Genomic DNA, 18087 nt, shown 5'->3' on the forward strand with positions numbered 1-18087 from the left:
CATGTAGGATAAGTCTCGACTTATGAGTTTCGATGTTCCCCTATAACAAAATTAATCTCGGTTAATTTGGGCCTAATTAAATGTCGGATAATCTCAGAATAATTTAATGTTAAGACTTGTTGAAATAGAGAGTGTGCTTTTTTTACTTTGTACAACTCGAGTGGAAGCGCAACAATTAGCGGTTTGGATCTTCTAACCTAAAATCATGTGTTACGGTACTCGGAAGGGATCACCTCATACATTTGCATACTACATTTTATAATACACTACTAAATATTTGACAAGTGTATCCCATTTTATGGTAAAAAAGTTATTATTAAAAATAATTTCCTTCATTTTCTTACTACCATATTTAATCAAAGTAGTTTTGTTATTTCATGCGCTTTTGCTTGTTATATTTAATCAAAGAAGTTACGTAACTGTTGTTAAAAATATTTAATAAGTCAAACTTTATTTACTTCATAATATTTATATAAAAAGATTAAATTTTTAGGTATTCCAAAAAATTTAAAAATTTATTTATTACTATTTATTTTCTAATTTTATTGAGACTATATAATTTTTAATATCTGTAAAAGATGTCGATATTATATAAAAATGTAATATACTAGAATTTGACCAAATTTCATATTTTAATATAGCTATTGTCGAAATACAAAATAATATACAAAATATAGTACTCCATAAAGATAATTGTAAAATTTTAATTAATTAAAAAAAGTTTGACATAATTGGTTGATTCTAGTATAATGAGACCGGATTTGTAAAAATAAAGTCAACTAATTATGTCAACTTTTTTAACTTAATAAAATTTTACAATTATTTTTATAGAATATATATTTATATTATTTATATTAAGATAATAGCTATATAAAATTTAAAATTTGGTCAAGCTTTAGTTTATTTTATATAAGAGAGGCGTTTTTTTATATAAATATTTTTAAAAAGTAAATCATCATAATAAAATAAAATAAAAAATAAAAAGGGATATTTTGATATTTTTTTAGAATACGTAAACGTACACTCTTTTATATAAATCTTTTTTAAAAAGTAAAATTTGACCTATAATATTATTTTAACAAGAGTTAACAAAATTATTTTGATTAAATATGGTAGCAAGAAAGTGAAGGAAATAATTTTTATAAATAACTTTTTTAAGCATTAAATAAGATCCACTTGTCAACTATTTAATGGTATATTATAAAATGTAGTATGCAAATGTATGAGGTAATCCCTTCCGGTATAGTACTACTAAACTCAATTTCTTAAGTATGTTGTAGCAAATACTAATAATCAGTGTATATAGTGAATCCAAATTAACTAAACTAATTAAACTATAACCCAAACGATTCATAGAAATCTAGAGTTCTTTTCAAGTGGTCTATAGATTAGTTAGTTATATTTAACATATGAATATGAGTTAAATACAATCTTAGCAACACTTTTATGTATTTTGGGGTATAACTTTTATGTTAGGTCTCTCTCACAGAGTACAAGAAGGAGAAGTGGTATATAATAATTGGGCTTAGGCATTTGGGCCGATCAATAAATGGGCCTAGTACAATTGGATAATCCATTGAAACCAACCAATCATATTTGCGATCTGATTTGTGAGATGAAGTTAAGAGCATCAGCAGCGATTGAAGGACGGCGTTCGTCCGTGCCAGTGGCGCGGCACCGCCTGCTCGCCGCTGCGCTCTTGCCGCTGGCGCGGCACTGCTCGATGACGCCGTCCTTCAACCGTGCCAGCGGCGCGGCACCACCTGCTCGCCGCTGCGCTCTTGCTGCTGGCGCGGCACTGCTCGATGCATCGAGCATGTCCGTGCCAGCGAGCAGCTGACGTGGCGCGTTCTGATTGGCCAACGACATTTCCGTTGGAAATTCATTTTTTTTAATTGAAAATAATACCAAAAATTAAAAAAAAATCAAATTCTCAAAAATATGACCGTTTTTTTTACCTTTTTTCTGGAATTTTTTTGATTTTTTATTCCTAAAATCATCTATAAATACACACATTCATCATCCATTTTTCACATCAAATCATCTCTCATTCATCTCTCATTCATATTTTTTCATACAACTTATCTACATCTTCCTATCTCACTCAAACCCTCAAATGGATTTCACCAATCTCATTTCGGAAGCGGAGCGCGAATAACAAGAATACTATGAACAACATTGTGCCGCCTATGAAGCCTATGTCGCCGCGAATACCCCCGCCCCTCCTCCTCAACCAACTAGATCAACTCGCCGCTACATCCATCGTGACCGGGAGGGAGCCAACGAAAGGCTCGTTGCCGACTATTTTTCCGACCAGCCGCGGTTTCTGGAAGATTACTTTCGGCGTCGTTTTCGCATGTCAAAACGGTTGTTTATGCGTATTGTCAACACATTGTCTGCCCGTGTTGAATACTTTCAAACAAGTAGAGACGCAGCCGGTCGGCAAAGTATCTTGGCGTTGCAGAAGTGTACTTGTGCCATCCGACAACTTGCTACTAGGCAAACGGCTGACCTCTTCGACGAGTATTTGCATGTCGGTGAGTCAATTGGAATCCTTTGCCTTAAAAATTTTGCGACGGCGTTCGTTCAGCTTTCGGTGAGAAATTCCTTCGGGTACCCACCACCGATGATTGCCAACGGTTGCTTCGTCTTCACGAAACAGTCCATGGTTTTCCCGGTATGCTTGGCAGCATTGAGTGCATGCATTGGAGGTGGAAGAATTGCCCAACTGCTTGGAGGGGGCAACACTTAAGCGGCTACAAAGGCGGCGGCCCAACACTTATCCTTGAAGCGGTCGCCGACTACCGTCTATGGATTTGGCATGCATATTTCTGTGTTGCCGGATCCAACAACGACTTGAACGTGCTCTATTCTTCACCACTCTTCAATGATGTGTTGAATGGTGTAGCACCGGCGATCGACTTCACCATCAACGGAAATGCATACCACATGGGTTACTATCTCGCCGATGGTATCTACCTAAGGTGGTCGACTTTCGTGAAGACACTCAGCAACCCGCAAGACCCGAGACGGGTTCTTTTTGCGCAGCGTCAAGAGTCCGCTCGGAAAAACGTCGAAAGAGCTTTTGGGGTCCTTCAAGGCCGATTCAACATTGTGAAGGCCACGTCTCGGCTGTGGTACGTGAAAAATATCGCCGACATCATGTACACGTGTATTATCTTGCACAACGTGATTATAGCTGACGAAGGACCGATGGCGGCTAGCTTTTACGACGAGGATGAAGCCGGAAGCTCAATCGCGAGGTCTCTCCCACGCCGCGGTGTGCATACGACAGTGGGCGAGAGGATCGAAATAAGGAACACAATGCGCGATACCCGAGCCCACATTGAGCTACAAGAAGACCTAATCAAACACATTTGGGCGAAATTCGGCCACGAGTAGTGGGTTTTTTTTAATTTTATGAATTTAATTATGTAATTTTTTGGATTTTAATTATGTACTTTTAAATTTTTAGGATTTTAATTATGTAATTTTTAATTTTTTTATAATTTGTAATATTATTCGTGTTATTTTTAATGAATTTTAATATTATTGAAATGTTTTTATTTAAATTGAATAATAGAATGGTGAGACCATTGAGCTCGTCCTTGTGGAAGAGCACGGATGTGGGTGTTGTGTTCTTATTTAAGAGCATGGAGTAAAAGCGGGTCCGGGCTCACATCCGTGCTCGTTAGCAAGAGCACGGATGTGGATGCTCAAAAACCGCCACCGCTCAATAGAAGTACATTTGTATCTAACTTTAACACATTTTTAAATTACTATATACAATATCAAGGTATGATACTTTAGATTTGTGGAAACTTTCTCTAGAGTGAGATTACACAAGTTTAGCATGATAATACATCTCTACAAAAGTTCTTTAATCTAATAAATCATGAATATATTTTTGAAATTGAAATTTACCTTTATTGGATGAAATTTTTCACAAAACAATGTTATGCCGCTAAACTTGTGTACTCACGTAAAAGTGGACTAACGATTTTCGACACAACATGAAAACACGTACAAAAATGAACATGCACAAAATTAATAAATTAATGATAAATATGACTAGAAAGATAAAAAAAATTTGGAAGACATGCCAAAAAAAAACATGATTATTTTTCCGTACGGATTTTATACAAATCCACACGTCAAACATCATATAATCAAAATTTGAAAGGCAGAAAACCGTAAGGTGGGCAGATTGGTAGTAATATAGAATTAATTAACGATTGATAGAGAAAGACACTTTCATCGTTAAGCTCGAAAGTGGACAAGACGGAAAGCTTGAATTTTTTTCACTTCAACACTTTCGGCATTCCCCTGTTCCCAGAGCCCCTCTCTCTCTCCCTCTCATATGCAACTGTTGAAGATAGGGCCAGCCATATACTATCATGCAACTTCTTAGTCTTTGAGAATAATAAAATATGCACGTAATGGAGAATGAACATGCACAGACAAATTGGATTTATGACTCATCTAGCCTACCTAGTTTCACTCCCTAGGAGAGAGGCTATACAATATTAGCATATGTTCTACACTCATTATTTTTAAATTACAGATACTATAGTAACTTCATTTTTATTTTGGTGTGCACAAGATAGACCTATTGACACGTCGTTTAGACTCAAACCCGAGACCATTGGAATCAAGAACACGCACTCAATCACTAGACCATCCTCAAACCTATTGTAGGTTCATAGTAGCAAGTCAGGAAGATTGATAAATAGAACCATCTGATTTTATTCGTTCTCAATAGCCATGAAATGATCATATCCTTTTTTCGACATATGCTCCTATTACACTCGTAGTCTCCAACGGTGGATAGTGCAACAAATGCTTCCTTCATAACTTACTCATACACATTATAATAAACTGAATTAGAGATGGTGAACAAGAACCTACTTTCACTTTCATCATTTCCCATTGGCACAGTCAAAAAATGAACAATGAAAAGGCCTCAACTGTTCACGTGTGGAAATGCTCTTTTTTCTTGGAAAAGACAAACGACTTTACTCATTATTGCTATATAAAGAGAAAATGGCGAGTGTTGCATGCACTTGCCTAATTCCTTTGGTAAAAAACCATTAAAATAGAATAACAATCAGCAATATTCTCTCGGTTGTTGAGCTTCACATTATAATATGATGATGATTGGGTCTCTGTATCATTCGTTATGGATAAAGCTCCTCTAAAAAGTTCAAAACACATAAAATTTGGAAAGTTTACCCGATTTGTGAATGGAATTTGTTGGGCACGAAGGGGACCTAAAAGAATCTACTTTCCATTATTATAAAGTAAAATGTCTCTCTCAGTCTTGTTCTGAGGCCTTTATATGGGTGAGCAGCTACTCATACACAACACATAGCAAGGCACATAAACGACTACGAGTCAAGCAGATGACAGGAGTAAGCTCGTCGTGTGGAGCGTGTAAGTTCTTAAGAAGGAGGTGCACGGAAGAATGTATATTCGCACCTTATTTCAGTTACGAGCAAGCAGCCAACCACTTTGCAGCAGTCCATAAGGTGTTTGGAGCCAGCAACGTGTCGAAGCTGCTGTCACATCTGCCGGAGCATAGCAGAAGCGACGCAGCCATAACTGTATCTTACGAAGCGCTGGCACGCATGGAGGACCCTATTTACGGTTGCATTGCTCATATCTTTGCCCTGCAGCAGCAGGTTTTAGATTGTCCCACAAAATGTTACCAATATCATACATTTAATAATGAAAGTATGTAACTTGTTTTTGCATTGCAGGTGGCTATCCTAGAGGAGGAGATAGAAATGTACGGAAAAGCAATAGCTAACCCTGGTGGTTATTTTAGCAGAGAATGGGAGAATGAAGCGATTATGCAGACAATGATGGATCCGGGAACGAGCGATGTGATATCTGAAGGCTGCTTGTTGGAGAGGCTGCTTGAACAAGATTATTACATCTACCAAGACAATAATCTGCAATCACTATGGACCAAGTATGCAGCACAACCTCAGTCTCAGTGGTAGGGAGAGAGGAACTTACGTCACCTTTGTTTTTTTGTTTTCGTATTTTACCGCTTAAGTCTGTAAGTTGGGAGTGTTAGCCAAAGCTCCAATACTATCTACTTTTCCAGGCTTTATATGACTCAAATCAGAAAAGCCAATATCTGTTTGATTCATCAACTATATTATGTATAATTAAATTAAGCATAAATTAATATTACAGAATAGCTAGCAAATATGTGCGACTCAAATCAGAAAAGGCAATATCAGTAATGTAAGAACAAGAGATCTACTTTGCCAGGCTTTATATGCGTCGTTTAAAAGACCATAGCTAAATAAACTTGTTTATGTTTCTGATATAGCAGACATAGTAAAAGATGCACCATTTTGAGATTGCGTTTTGTTACCAGTATGAGTTTTAGGTGTAGTTAACTAAACAAATATTACCTGGGTATATTACTAAGCGACGAGCACTTGAGAGATGCTCGATTGATATGCAGCTTCATCACTGCCATACATAAAATAGGAGATCTCAGCTATCAGTTTCCAGTTCCAATACTTGTAAGGTAAGATCAATAAAAAAGAAAACTGACTTAATGATACAAGCAAAAGAAGGCACATGCTTCAGAATGCAAAAATATACTAAAATGCAATCATACTATCTCTTCATATTGATTCCCAATAAATACATGAGAAGAAGAGGCATAATGCAGCTCAAATTGCACTTAACTTGTTAGTGTTGCAACCTCCAAAACTCTTGGCAAATAGCTCCTCAGATAACCACGAACAATCTCTTACGTGAATCTCAATTCAAGAAAGTGACCATCCATGTTTTCATTATACAAACAAACCAACAGATCTCGTGCCTCAAAGGGGATGCTTCGGACTCCAATTTCGCATTCTCTACATGAAGTTTCCATCTAGTCATTGTTATCAGTTTTAGCCTCTGAATCTCTGATATACTCTTCACAGGTACATCACCACCACAATCTGCACCACCTTCTTTACCAAGCTGAATCACCAGCAATATGAATGTCGTTTATTTCTCTGTATGGAACACTCTTGCCTGACCTCGAGGCGCAATAAGCCTCTCCGTCTTATCCTTTTCAGATGACACAGACCCCAAAGCTTTCATATCCATGCTTAATTTCCAACAGTCCCGTGAAACCTCCATCATCCAAATTCGGTGAAACTTCCGAAACTATACTCACATCAGGATTCCAATCTGAACTCTCAAGTCTCAATCCCCAATTTCACATCAGAACCACATCTCTTCCGATTCCTTGTTCCGGATCGACAACATCCAGCTTCGGAGTACACGCACCCTCCGATGATAAATTCACGAATTCAGAGGTTTTCAGCAGCGTCACAGCTCCGGTTTGCTTGCAAGTATACGAAATATGTATACCTCAGCACCGTCATTTCGAAGCAAATAAGTTGCGCGTACAATAAACGGTGTGAAAAGCAGATCGAAACAACAAAATGCAACCAAAAATACTCCAGAATTCTCAACTACCGCATGAAAGAGACATTATCACAAACACTTTACATACACAAACGCAATTAGGTAATCATATACACAAATGAGACAGGGATCCAGAGAAATTTACGAGATGGAATTTGGAACCATCAAGCTTGCAGGAGAGCCTCAGTTATTCTGTTTGAAACACCGCTTTGTATTTCCCGCCAAGAAAAGTACAATTGAAAATGAAAAAAGAGAGTGACAGTTAGAGCATCCGCAGCGGTGGCGAAAGACGCCACCGCCGTCCGCGCCGTTGGCAAGGCGCAGGACCGCCGCCGCTGCAGCCGCGCCGCTGGCACGGCGCTGCTCGATGTATCGAGCACGTCCGTGCCAGCGGACGCACACGTGGCGCGCTCCCATTCGTCAACGGCATAGCCGTTGTGTTTAAACTTTTTTTTATTTTTTTTTTAAAAATCGGTATTTAATTATAAATAATGCTAAAAAATAAAAAAAAAAATATTTTCCAAATCCCAAAAATATGGCCGTTTTTTTCCCGTTTTTTCTGAATTTTTTTGATTTTTTTTTTATTTTTTTTCCCCAAAATCATCTATAAATACACACATTCATCATCCATTTATCACATCAAATCATCTCTCATTCATCTCTCATTCATAATTCTCATACAAACTATCAACACATTCATCCCCCACTCAAAATCTCAAATGGATTTCACCCATATTATGGCGGAAGCGGAACGCGAAGAACAAGAATACTACGAACAACATCGTGCCGCTTACGAAGCATATGTCGCGGCGAATACCCCTGCTCCTCCTCCTCAACGAACCAGATCAAATCGACGGTACATCCATCGTGACCGGGAGGGAGCCCACGAAAGGCTCGTTGCCGACTACTTTGCCGACCAGCCGCGGTTTCCGGCAGATTACTTCAGGCGCCGTTTTCGCATGTCAAAGCGCTTGTTCATGCGAATTGTCAACACATTGTCCGCACGTGTTGAATACTTTCAAACAGGTGTAGATGCAGCCGGCCGGCAAAGTATCACGGCGTTGCAGAAGTGTACGTGTGCCATCCGACAACTCGCTACTGGGCAAACGGCCGACATGTTCGACGAGTATTTGCATATCGGTGAGTCCACTGGAATCCTATGTTTAAAGAATTTTTGCGAGGGCGTTCGTTCTGCTTTTGGGGATGAATTCCTTCGAGCACCCACCACTGATGATTGCCAACGGTTGCTTCGTCTTCACGAATCAGTCCATGGCTTTCCCGGAATGCTTGGCAGCATTGACTGCATGCATTGGAGGTGGAAGAATTGTCCGACTGCTTGGAGGGGGCAACACTTGAGCGGTCACAAAGGCGGCGGCCCAACGCTTATCCTTGAGGCGGTCGCCGACTACCGCCTATGGATTTGGCATGCATATTTCGGCGTTGCTGGATCCAACAACGACTTGAATGTGCTATATTCGTCACCACTCTTCAATGATGTGATGAATGGTGTAGCACCGGCGATCGACTTCACCATCAACGGAAATATATACCGCATGGGTTACTATCTCGCCGATGGTATCTACCCAAGGTGGTCGACGTTCGTGAAGACGCTCCACAACCCGCACGACCCGAGACGGGTTCTTTTTGCGCAGCGTCAAGAGTCAGCGCGGAAAGATGTCGAAAGAGCCTTCGGGGTCCTTCAAGCTCGATTCAACATTGTGAAGGCCCTGGCTCGGCTGTGGTACGTGAATAATATCGCCGACATCATGTTCACGTGTATTATATTACACAACATGATTATAGCCGACGAAGGGCCGAGGGCGGCTAGCTTCTACGACGAGGACGAAGCCGGAAGCTCAACAGCGAGGTCTCCCCTACGCCGAGGCGAGCATACGACGGTTGGCGAGAGGATCGAGACAAGACACACAATGCGCGATACTCGAATCCACAATCAACTACAAGAAGACCTAATCAACCACATGTGGGCGAAATTCGGCAACGAGTAGTGTCATTTTTAATTTTTAGGATTTTAATTATGTAATTTTTAATTTTTAGGATTTTAATTATGTAATTTTTAATTTTTAGGATTTTAATTATGGAAATGTTTTTGTGTAATTGAATTTTATATTAATTGTGCTCGTCCTTGCGGAAGAGCACAGTTGTGGGTGTTGTGCTCTTGCCAGAGAGCAGGCATGAATAGTACCGCCCGGGCCCACAACCGTGCCGCTGGCAAGAGCACGGTTGTGGATGCTCTTAAACTCTACAATACCGGATTATGAATTGATTTGGATTATTTGAATTATGGGTGAGAAAAAAAACCACAAACCGAATATCCGAACCGAACCAAACCGAAATTTTGAAATTCGGTTCGGTTTTTTCGGTTTTTCGGTTCGGTTCGGTTTTAAAAATAAAAAAATTTCGGTTTTTCGGTTCAGTTCGGGCGAAGAAAAAAACTGAAAAACCGAAAAACCGAATTATATATATATTCTATTAATTTAATATATTATATTATATATAATATATATATTCTTTTAATATATTCTACTATATAATATATATTATATGTATTATTAATTTTATATTATATATAAATATTCTATTAGTATATATAAAATAAAATAAAATACACATATATAAATATATATTTATTTTTTTCAGGTTTTTCAGTTTTTTTTTCGGGTTTTTCGGTTTTGTTCGGGTTTTTCGGTTTTTCTACCATAGTGGACACTCTTATACATATATTATTAATATAAACTCAGAATTTGTATTTAAATATATAATACTACTAAATTTTTTTTTTTTGGTACACTCGTACCCCTTTGTCCCTACTCCCTCCGCCACTGCTACATACTACAGAGTAACAAAGCATAGGATATTGCCAATTGTTGAGTCTCGACTTGTTGTCGAGTCCATTCTTTTGTGAGTCACGGACCAAGACGTCCTCAACTGCGTCGAGCCGAGCCGCTTGCTAGCCATTCTCTTGAAGGTGCCGGCTTCTTTAGTTCACACGGGTTAGTTAGATGAAGTTTAAATTAAGTTGATATGCAAGGATTGATTGAATCATAAATATTGATTTTCTTTTTTACAAAGAAATACTCATATTTGGCACTTTTATTTCTTTACGAATTTCAAATATTGATGTGATGATCCTTCAACGCTTACTAGATACATTTATGAAAGATGTGAAAAGAGAAAATGATTTTCAAAACTTAGAAAATATTATGAAGCATACTGAAACAAATTAATAGGTGAACAATATTAGCATGATTGTTTAATCATTTCATTTAGAAATATACGTTTCTATGCATTTAAAATGATTTTCACAACTGTAGAATTATACTACTCCCACAATATAATTTTATGAGAGTCCTACAAACTAAAGTATATTTCGTGGATTTGGAATTTTGGATTAATCAATGAATAAATTATTTCCACGACTGTAGAATTATATACTAGTGCTACAATATAATTTTATGAATATCCGGTATTGTATGCCACATGAATAGTCATTTACTCATTTTAATATATATTAACCTCACGAGGATCACAGTAAACATCTGGAGAATATGTGGGTTTAGGAATCCATATAGTAAACAAATGTGACTAATTGCATCACTCATGTATGTACAGGAAAATCCTTTTGTAACCAAGCCTTTTTTTTTGTAACCAAGCTTGTAGCTAGGACTATTAACAATAATTATTAACCATATTTACTACTCGTAGTTTGCACAGAGATATCATCACATAAAATAAAATATTTTTATTATAACTCAAATCGATTAATCAGCTGCAGGCATCTGTCAAAATTTCTCCAACATTATGCAATCAATTAGAGCAGTTGCAAGCATGACCATAATTTATACTAGAAGCTTCCTAGTTTTAGTTCTGAGATCCTAATAGTATATTTTTAGACTTAATTAAATTCATTACCTTTCAATCATGATCGAGTTCTAATTGGACGATTCCATACACCATAAAGGTACTGCATTCAAAATTAAAACATAGGTTTGAAATTTGAACTAATTTAGCATTTATTGCCAAACCTAATTAATCTTCCAACCATCAAGATTATCAAATCAATTAATCATAATTGTGGACTTGTAGTAGTCAATTGATCTTACCTAAAACACACCAGCTTTGGTAAATTCTAGATGAAGTCCAAGGAAACCAAAACTTTCAAATCAAGTTGCTCTAATTAGTCCAAAATAAATCAAGTTGCAAGAACATGTACATGAACCACTAGGAGATGTGATCGCAAATAATCACAAAAATCATTCAACTTTTTCTCCCAATTTGAGCCACAACACAAATACTTACTGTAATTAATAAGTACTCCATAAAACAAAACATAAGAATTCAAACTAAGTTGCACATTAGATAAAATAAAAAGGTGAATTTATGAAGCTAATTATTGAGATTGCAAATTAGAGTTAAAAACTAAAGCATTTAGTTTACAAGGAAGAATTTCCAACCTTGTCGCCGCGGCCACCTCCGTCCTGCCACCCCGTCCTAATAGGACGGAGGAAGCAGGCGCGGCGGAGCCCAAAACATATCGTGCGGCATTTCGGCGCCGACGCCGTTCGGAAGCAAATTCGACGGCTCGTTATTATACATAGCCGCCGCCGACGGCGGAGGCGGCTCAGCCATCGCCGCCGCAGCAGAACGCCGCGGCGGCGACGTCTGCTGAGAATGCATCCCTTTGCCGTCGTCTTCGAGCGGAAGCCGCTCGAAGGTGGCGTTAGTGAACGTCGCGGCGATCACCATCACCGGCCCCGAGGCGATCAATGTGCCGACGACCGGGCCGCCGACGACCTGCCCCTGGCTGCCGGCCAGGTAGACGGTGAGCCCGGTGGCCCCCGGCGGCGACGGCGGCGGTAGGAAGGCGCCGGAGAGCGAGAGGATCTCGAACCTCCCGGTGAGGCTGAGCACGCCGCCGCCGCCGGGCTGGCGGAGCGTGACGTTGGTGACGACGCCGCTGCCGGAGAGGACGGAGACGCCGAGGTGGCGGCGGTGCGCGAAGGCGGCGATGCTGTCGAGGACGTCGCTGCCGCTGCCGATCTCGAGGACGTGGCTGCGGAGGGCGTTGGCGCTCTCCTTGGTGATGACCACCGGGGCGCGCGGCTTGTTCTTCGAGCCCGGGGGCCGGCCTCTGGGGCGGCGGCCCCCAGACGCGGCCGAGGACGGCTCAGAGATCTCGATGTCGCCCGCGGGGTTCTGGCCGTCCTCTGCCTCGTCTAGATTCTCGCCCCTCGAGTTGTTGGGGTTGCTGCCGCTGCTGTTCGGCGCCGGTGAAGACATCGGATTCATCGCCACGTTCCCTGCCCACCACCTATTAGCCATGTCGATTCGATCGATTGATTGATTTTGTCTCTCTCTAAATGCACAAATCTACCAATCTATCTAATCTATTTCTCTATCCAAATATCAAAATCGCAATCCGAATTCCTATCTCTTTCTTCTGTCTCTGGATCTATATATAGATAAATAAAATCCTATCTTGATTAGGAAACGAACAACAGTACAAAAGTACTGAAACTCCTTCTAAATCGAGAAAAATATGGTTTGATTTTTGTTTGGAATTTTACTGCGCCGGTTTGAATGTGGCTAGCTAGGGTTGCGGTCAGGTCAAATTCTCTCTCTCGGGTGAATGATTTTTGGCAGGAAGTAGTTAAAAAGTAAGTGTGAGAATATGCTACGTGTCGCGACCGACGGTAGCCCTTTCATAGCATAAAGGATCAGACCACCATCAGCTTATCCTCTCTCTCTCTCTATTAATTGCAATTCTTGAATGTTTATTTTTTTTTCCTGTTTAGGAAAATTGAAGATCTAGTCTACATACAGACATACTACACGACTAATGCATTTATTTTTATTGGGACAACGTAATAAAAATGAATGCTAGACTTGGCAATGACCCATTAATTTCGTATGTTTATGTATGGTGTTTTCATGTCTTTAATTTATCGAAAATTGTCAACGCGAAATGTAGTAATATTTATATTTTTATTTCTCGTGTGTATTATGGGAAGGGAGAAATTAGAGCGAATTGATTGATGGTAGAAGGCTAGTAGCATCATAATGAGAAGTGGAATGGAAATAGAGGGTGTGGGGGTGGCGGCTATTAGACAAGGTTGGTCATCTTTGTCGGAGGGGTATCAAATCAAATGCCATTGTCTCACTTCCATTTTTTGTTACGTGGTAAAAAGCATCATTTTGGTAATAGATGTGAATTATTTGTAGTACTCCCTCTATCCCAGAGTAGATGTCACATTTGGGGATTATCACAAGATTTTAGGAGATATTGTTTTGTGTGTTAAGTGAAAAAGAGAAAATAATATATTTATATTAATGTGAGAGAACCTTTTCTAAAAAAGGAAATGTGACATCTTTTGTAGGACAATTTAAAAAGAAAAGTGTGACATCTATTATGGGACAGAGACAATATTTTTTTCACATCTCTATTCGCCGTTAGTTCTCACTGATTGATTCGGCTCAACTTTTAAAAACTAAAAAGAAAAATGGATGAAAATATTAGTGAAACATAGGTCGTATTTTTTTATATTAATTTTATAATAAAATATAAGTAAAATGAGTTAGTATAAAAAATAGTAGTAGTAGAATATAAATAACACAAGTGTTGATGGATGGACAACAAAGAAAATTAATGTTGATGGATGGACAACAAAGAAAATTAATGACAAGGGAGTAATTACTCCTTCAGTCCCAAGAGAGTAGTCCCAAGAGAGTTGCATTCTTTTTTTTGTCCGTCCCGTAAAAGTATATAATGAGGTGGAATCTATTCCTCGCTAATAATATTTTGATTTTTTTTCTTAATTTACTAATTATATATTAAAATTCAAGTTCAATAAAAAATGCATACTTTTTAAGGGACGGGGAGTATTATTTTGGTACATGCGGTTGTCGAATGCAAATAAAATTAATGGAAACCATTTGAGCCAACACCTTCCCATTTCATAATGGAGTACTAGTTGTGGAAAACGGTGAAGTTTGAACTTATAACTTTTATTACTCCATAAGCGAGAGATTACATTGTTTCCTCTTTCTTCACGCCATATACTCCATATACTAAAGAAAATTATTTAATTGAGTTCTTCTTGTAAAAACATGAGAATGCATATAACGTTATAAATTTAATTTAATTTAAATTAATCAACGTTGACACTTTGAGCCAACGTTTCGACAAAGACATAGAATTACCACACATAGATGTATGAAATTAATGGGTGATTTTATTTTATTTTTATGATTATACAAAATATAAAATAAAAGTGTCAAATCAGTTAACAAATAAATCGAAAAATAAGCAATATTAGCACTTAAAGTTAGCTTGGACCAACCCTGCTCACACTCATGTTTTTTAAATCCAAATTTTATCGAATTTAAATTTTCAAACTTAATTTTTAAAATTTGGTGGGCTATTAATTTCACTATGGAAGTGAATTCCATCTCTATAATATTAATCCAATTAACCAACAAATTAACCGATCTCATAAATGGAAACGACAAGATGTCAATCAACTCTTTAAGCAAAACGGCTAATAAAAAAAAGTAAAAGGAGTTTAGAGGGTGTAGTGGTGAGAGGTGGGGGACGCCCCACGCCGTTAATATACTGCGAATTTCAACTAACTTTCCTCGTTTTTGGGCACTGTTTTTGTCGGCTTGCATGTGATGTTTTATCAGCCCATGGATTCACTTTTAATCCTCTATCCAATTTTTATTATAATTTTATGTTCGACATTGTATTTCTAGGGCTAGGGTGGGTACACGACTATTTCTTTAATTTCTCTATTTAATTTCAAATTTTAGGCTAAAATCAACGGTTAACAATCAATTCTTAGTTCAGAAAAGTTAAAATTGGATTCGAACTGGTAGAACCAATAAGTCCAGTTTCAGTTTCTCTCTCACTTGTTCGGTTACAATTAGAAAACTAGAATTATCAGTCCGGTTCTAGATTGAAGCAACTATTACGATTTAAGGAGACATATTTGTTTAAGACTCCACGGTGCAATTCATCGTTTCCAAATTTTGCATTGTTAATTTCAAAAGTTTCCAAAATGAATTTAATCACAACCTCTTGCTCATTGAATTGCAATTGATCGATCTAAGTTTTTGGAGTGTTTTAAAAACCGGATCGGATCAGCTGGTTCGACCGCGAACCGGCAGACAGTCTGGTCCGGTTCACCCCTAAAAACCACTAGCATATTGAATCGCCGCGAACCGGTGGAACCGGCCGGTCCGACCGTGAACCGGAAACCGATTTTTCACTTTTTCAAAATATTTTTTAAGATTTGTTATTGTTAGGACTTAAACACATGACATCATCTCTAAATACCTACTCCTTTACCACTCTACCACATGGTTATTTTGAAATATTATGAACATTAATTATCCTTATACATTAAATCTGAAATTCTTTTTCCACCGAAACTAATAATTCATTTTAATTTCATATTCTTTTAAGAAATTGTTAATTATAATATATTTCTTATATTTTAATTATACTTTTACAATCACTAATATTTTACAATATAGGAGTTTATAATTATACATAGAGTTTAATACTAGTTTATAATATTGTGTATTATAATTTATTATTGTATTTAAACTTAACGTCATTAAATATTCTAATATACTAGTACAAGACTTGTTTTCTATAATAATATTATTAAATGTATAATACTATAATATTTATTGATAAAACATTTAATTAAATTTTATTATTTACTACTAAATAAATAAATATATATATAAACAGTATTCCGATTCAACCAATGGTTCGATCAGTGAACCAGTAACGACGCCGGTTCGCTTGTCGGTCCGGCTTTTAAAACATTGCTTTTTTGTGTACGCTGACTTTAAGTTTGAATTCTTGACTCAATTCAATTTGAAGTTTAGTAGGGCATAGTTGTAATTTCAATACACAATGGCCGAAATTAATGGCGATCGATTTGGCCACTTGGGAAGGGCAGATGGAGTGCGGCCGCCGGCATAGTCCGCCGTAGATACACACCCACTCTCTCTCTTTAATGCATTTGACTTCAATCATCAATGCTATCGTAATTCCAAAGCTATTGAAATATCGGCTTAGTCCTAAATTCTTAATCATATAAAACTATTTTATTTTAAGAAATTTAGGGCAAAATATAGATAACGGAAGGAGACAATCCGATGGCCGGAAACAGCAATTCGCGGTGGTCTTTGGCCGGCATGACTGCTCTTGTCACCGGCGGCACTCGTGGAATTGGGTAACCTTTTCTCTCTTTTCATGCTAGAGCTATACTGGACTGTGCGCCTCTATCAATTTAAGCTTTCCAGTGTCAAAATCAATCTAGAATCGGGTTAAATTAGAAGTCTCGAGCTCGAATTTAGTTTCTAATCGATCATTGTTAGGACATCTCCAACCATTTACACCAAACTCAAATCCATTTTTCCAGTTCTGTCACATGAAACAGTAATTCTACTACAACCATTTACACTAAACCTAAAACTCAAAAGAATATTTCATATTCACCTACTTTTTTTACTTTTTCAATGTTAACTACATATTTATTTAAATTACACATTCACCCCACAACATTTTGTCAATAATTTTTCAAATATAATTAAATAATTTGATACAATTATTTATAATAATATATTTATATATATATATATATTAAATATATTATGCATTTAATAAAATATACACTAACTTCAAATTATAATGCATCAAACGTACTATAATAACATTCAAAGACATAATTAAAATACATTCAAAGACATCATGATTATATAAAACATAGGACAACACATAAAAATAGCTAAAATTCAAGATTGTGTATTTGAGAAATTTTCCCACAAATGATCAACTAATGCATTTCGAAGTTCTAGATGTGCACTTTTATTTCTTATTGCGGCATACCGAGTCAAGTACTCTTGAAATCGAACATCTTCATTTGTCGTCATCTCAACTTGTGGTTGTGGTGCGTGTCTAGCAACTTCGATTGGAGAACTCAGGTCACGCTCATCTTCAACTATCATGTTATGCAAAATTATACATGTAATCATTATGTCACACCACACTTCTTTATCCCAATACCGCACTGGTCCTGCTACAATTGAGAAACGTGATTGGAGAACACCAAATGCACGTTCTACATCTTTTCTACATGCCTCTTGCCTCATAGCAAAATATTTTGTCTTTGGGGTACGAGGCTCATGAATTGTTTGCACAATAGTAGACCATTTTGGGTATATTCCATCAGCTAGGTAATAACCCATATTGTATTCTTTGCCTTGAATAACATAATAAGCAGGAGGAGCAATCCCTTGAGTGAGATTATAGAAAAGATGAGAGGAATCTAACACATTGATGTCGTTGTTGCTGCCGGGCAATCCAAAATAAGCATGCCATATCCAAAGATCATAATCTGCCACAGCTTCAAGGATAATTGTAGGACTCCCACTACGACCTGAATATGAACCGCTCCACCCTATAGGACAATTTTTCCATTTCCAATGCATACAATCTAAACTACCTAGCATCCCTGGGAATCCACGTTGCTCACCAATATATAAAAGTCTAGCAATATCATTAGTTGTCGGGCTTCTCAAATATTGCGTTGAAAAAACTTCTATTAT

General features: G+C 37.6%; 2 protein-coding genes and 1 long non-coding RNA gene across 3 annotated transcripts; 1 reads left to right on the forward strand and 2 right to left on the reverse strand.

Moving 5' to 3' along the window:
- Nucleotides 1-5208: 5208 nt before the first annotated feature.
- Nucleotides 5209-6173, forward strand: LOC121774009 (LOB domain-containing protein 6-like). The gene is made up of 2 exons (XM_042170928.1): nucleotides 5209-5681; nucleotides 5760-6173. Exons 1-2 carry the CDS (start codon nucleotides 5244-5246, stop codon nucleotides 6003-6005), a joined length of 684 nt encoding a protein of 227 aa, XP_042026862.1. The 5' UTR covers nucleotides 5209-5243; the 3' UTR covers nucleotides 6006-6173.
- On the reverse strand, nucleotides 6007-7724 carry LOC121774010. Its single transcript, XR_006044896.1, has 3 exons — nucleotides 6712-7724; nucleotides 6429-6489; nucleotides 6007-6145 (listed from the first exon to the last, which is right to left on the reverse strand). It is a non-coding gene; the product is annotated as an uncharacterized LOC121774010 (long non-coding RNA).
- A 3688-nt stretch (nucleotides 7725-11412) lies between these two features.
- On the reverse strand, nucleotides 11413-13242 carry LOC121773745 (AT-hook motif nuclear-localized protein 15-like). The gene is made up of 2 exons (XM_042170658.1): nucleotides 11919-13242; nucleotides 11413-11428 (listed from the first exon to the last, which is right to left on the reverse strand). Exon 1 carries the CDS (start codon nucleotides 12784-12786, stop codon nucleotides 11956-11958), a length of 831 nt encoding a protein of 276 aa, XP_042026592.1. The 5' UTR covers nucleotides 12787-13242; the 3' UTR covers nucleotides 11413-11428; nucleotides 11919-11955.
- Between the last annotated feature and the right edge of the window lie 4845 nt (nucleotides 13243-18087).

The sequence above is a fragment of the Salvia splendens genome, chromosome 17 (genome assembly GCF_004379255.2).
Source record: "Salvia splendens isolate huo1 chromosome 17, SspV2, whole genome shotgun sequence".
Taxonomy (NCBI): Eukaryota; Viridiplantae; Streptophyta; class Magnoliopsida; order Lamiales; family Lamiaceae; genus Salvia; species Salvia splendens.

Excerpts from the sequence above, each read along its gene's own strand:
- LOC121774009 (XM_042170928.1), top strand. The coding sequence starts at position 5,244 with ATGGAATTTGTTGGGCACGAAGGGGACCTAAAAGAATCTACTTTCCAT. Across the intron at positions 5,682-5,759 it reads TCTTTGCCCTGCAGCAGCAG|GTGGCTATCCTAGAGGAGGA; the intron begins GTTTTAGATTGT and ends TTTGCATTGCAG.
- LOC121773745 (XM_042170658.1), bottom strand. The coding sequence starts at position 12,786 with ATGGCTAATAGGTGGTGGGCAGGGAACGTGGCGATGAATCCGATGTCT.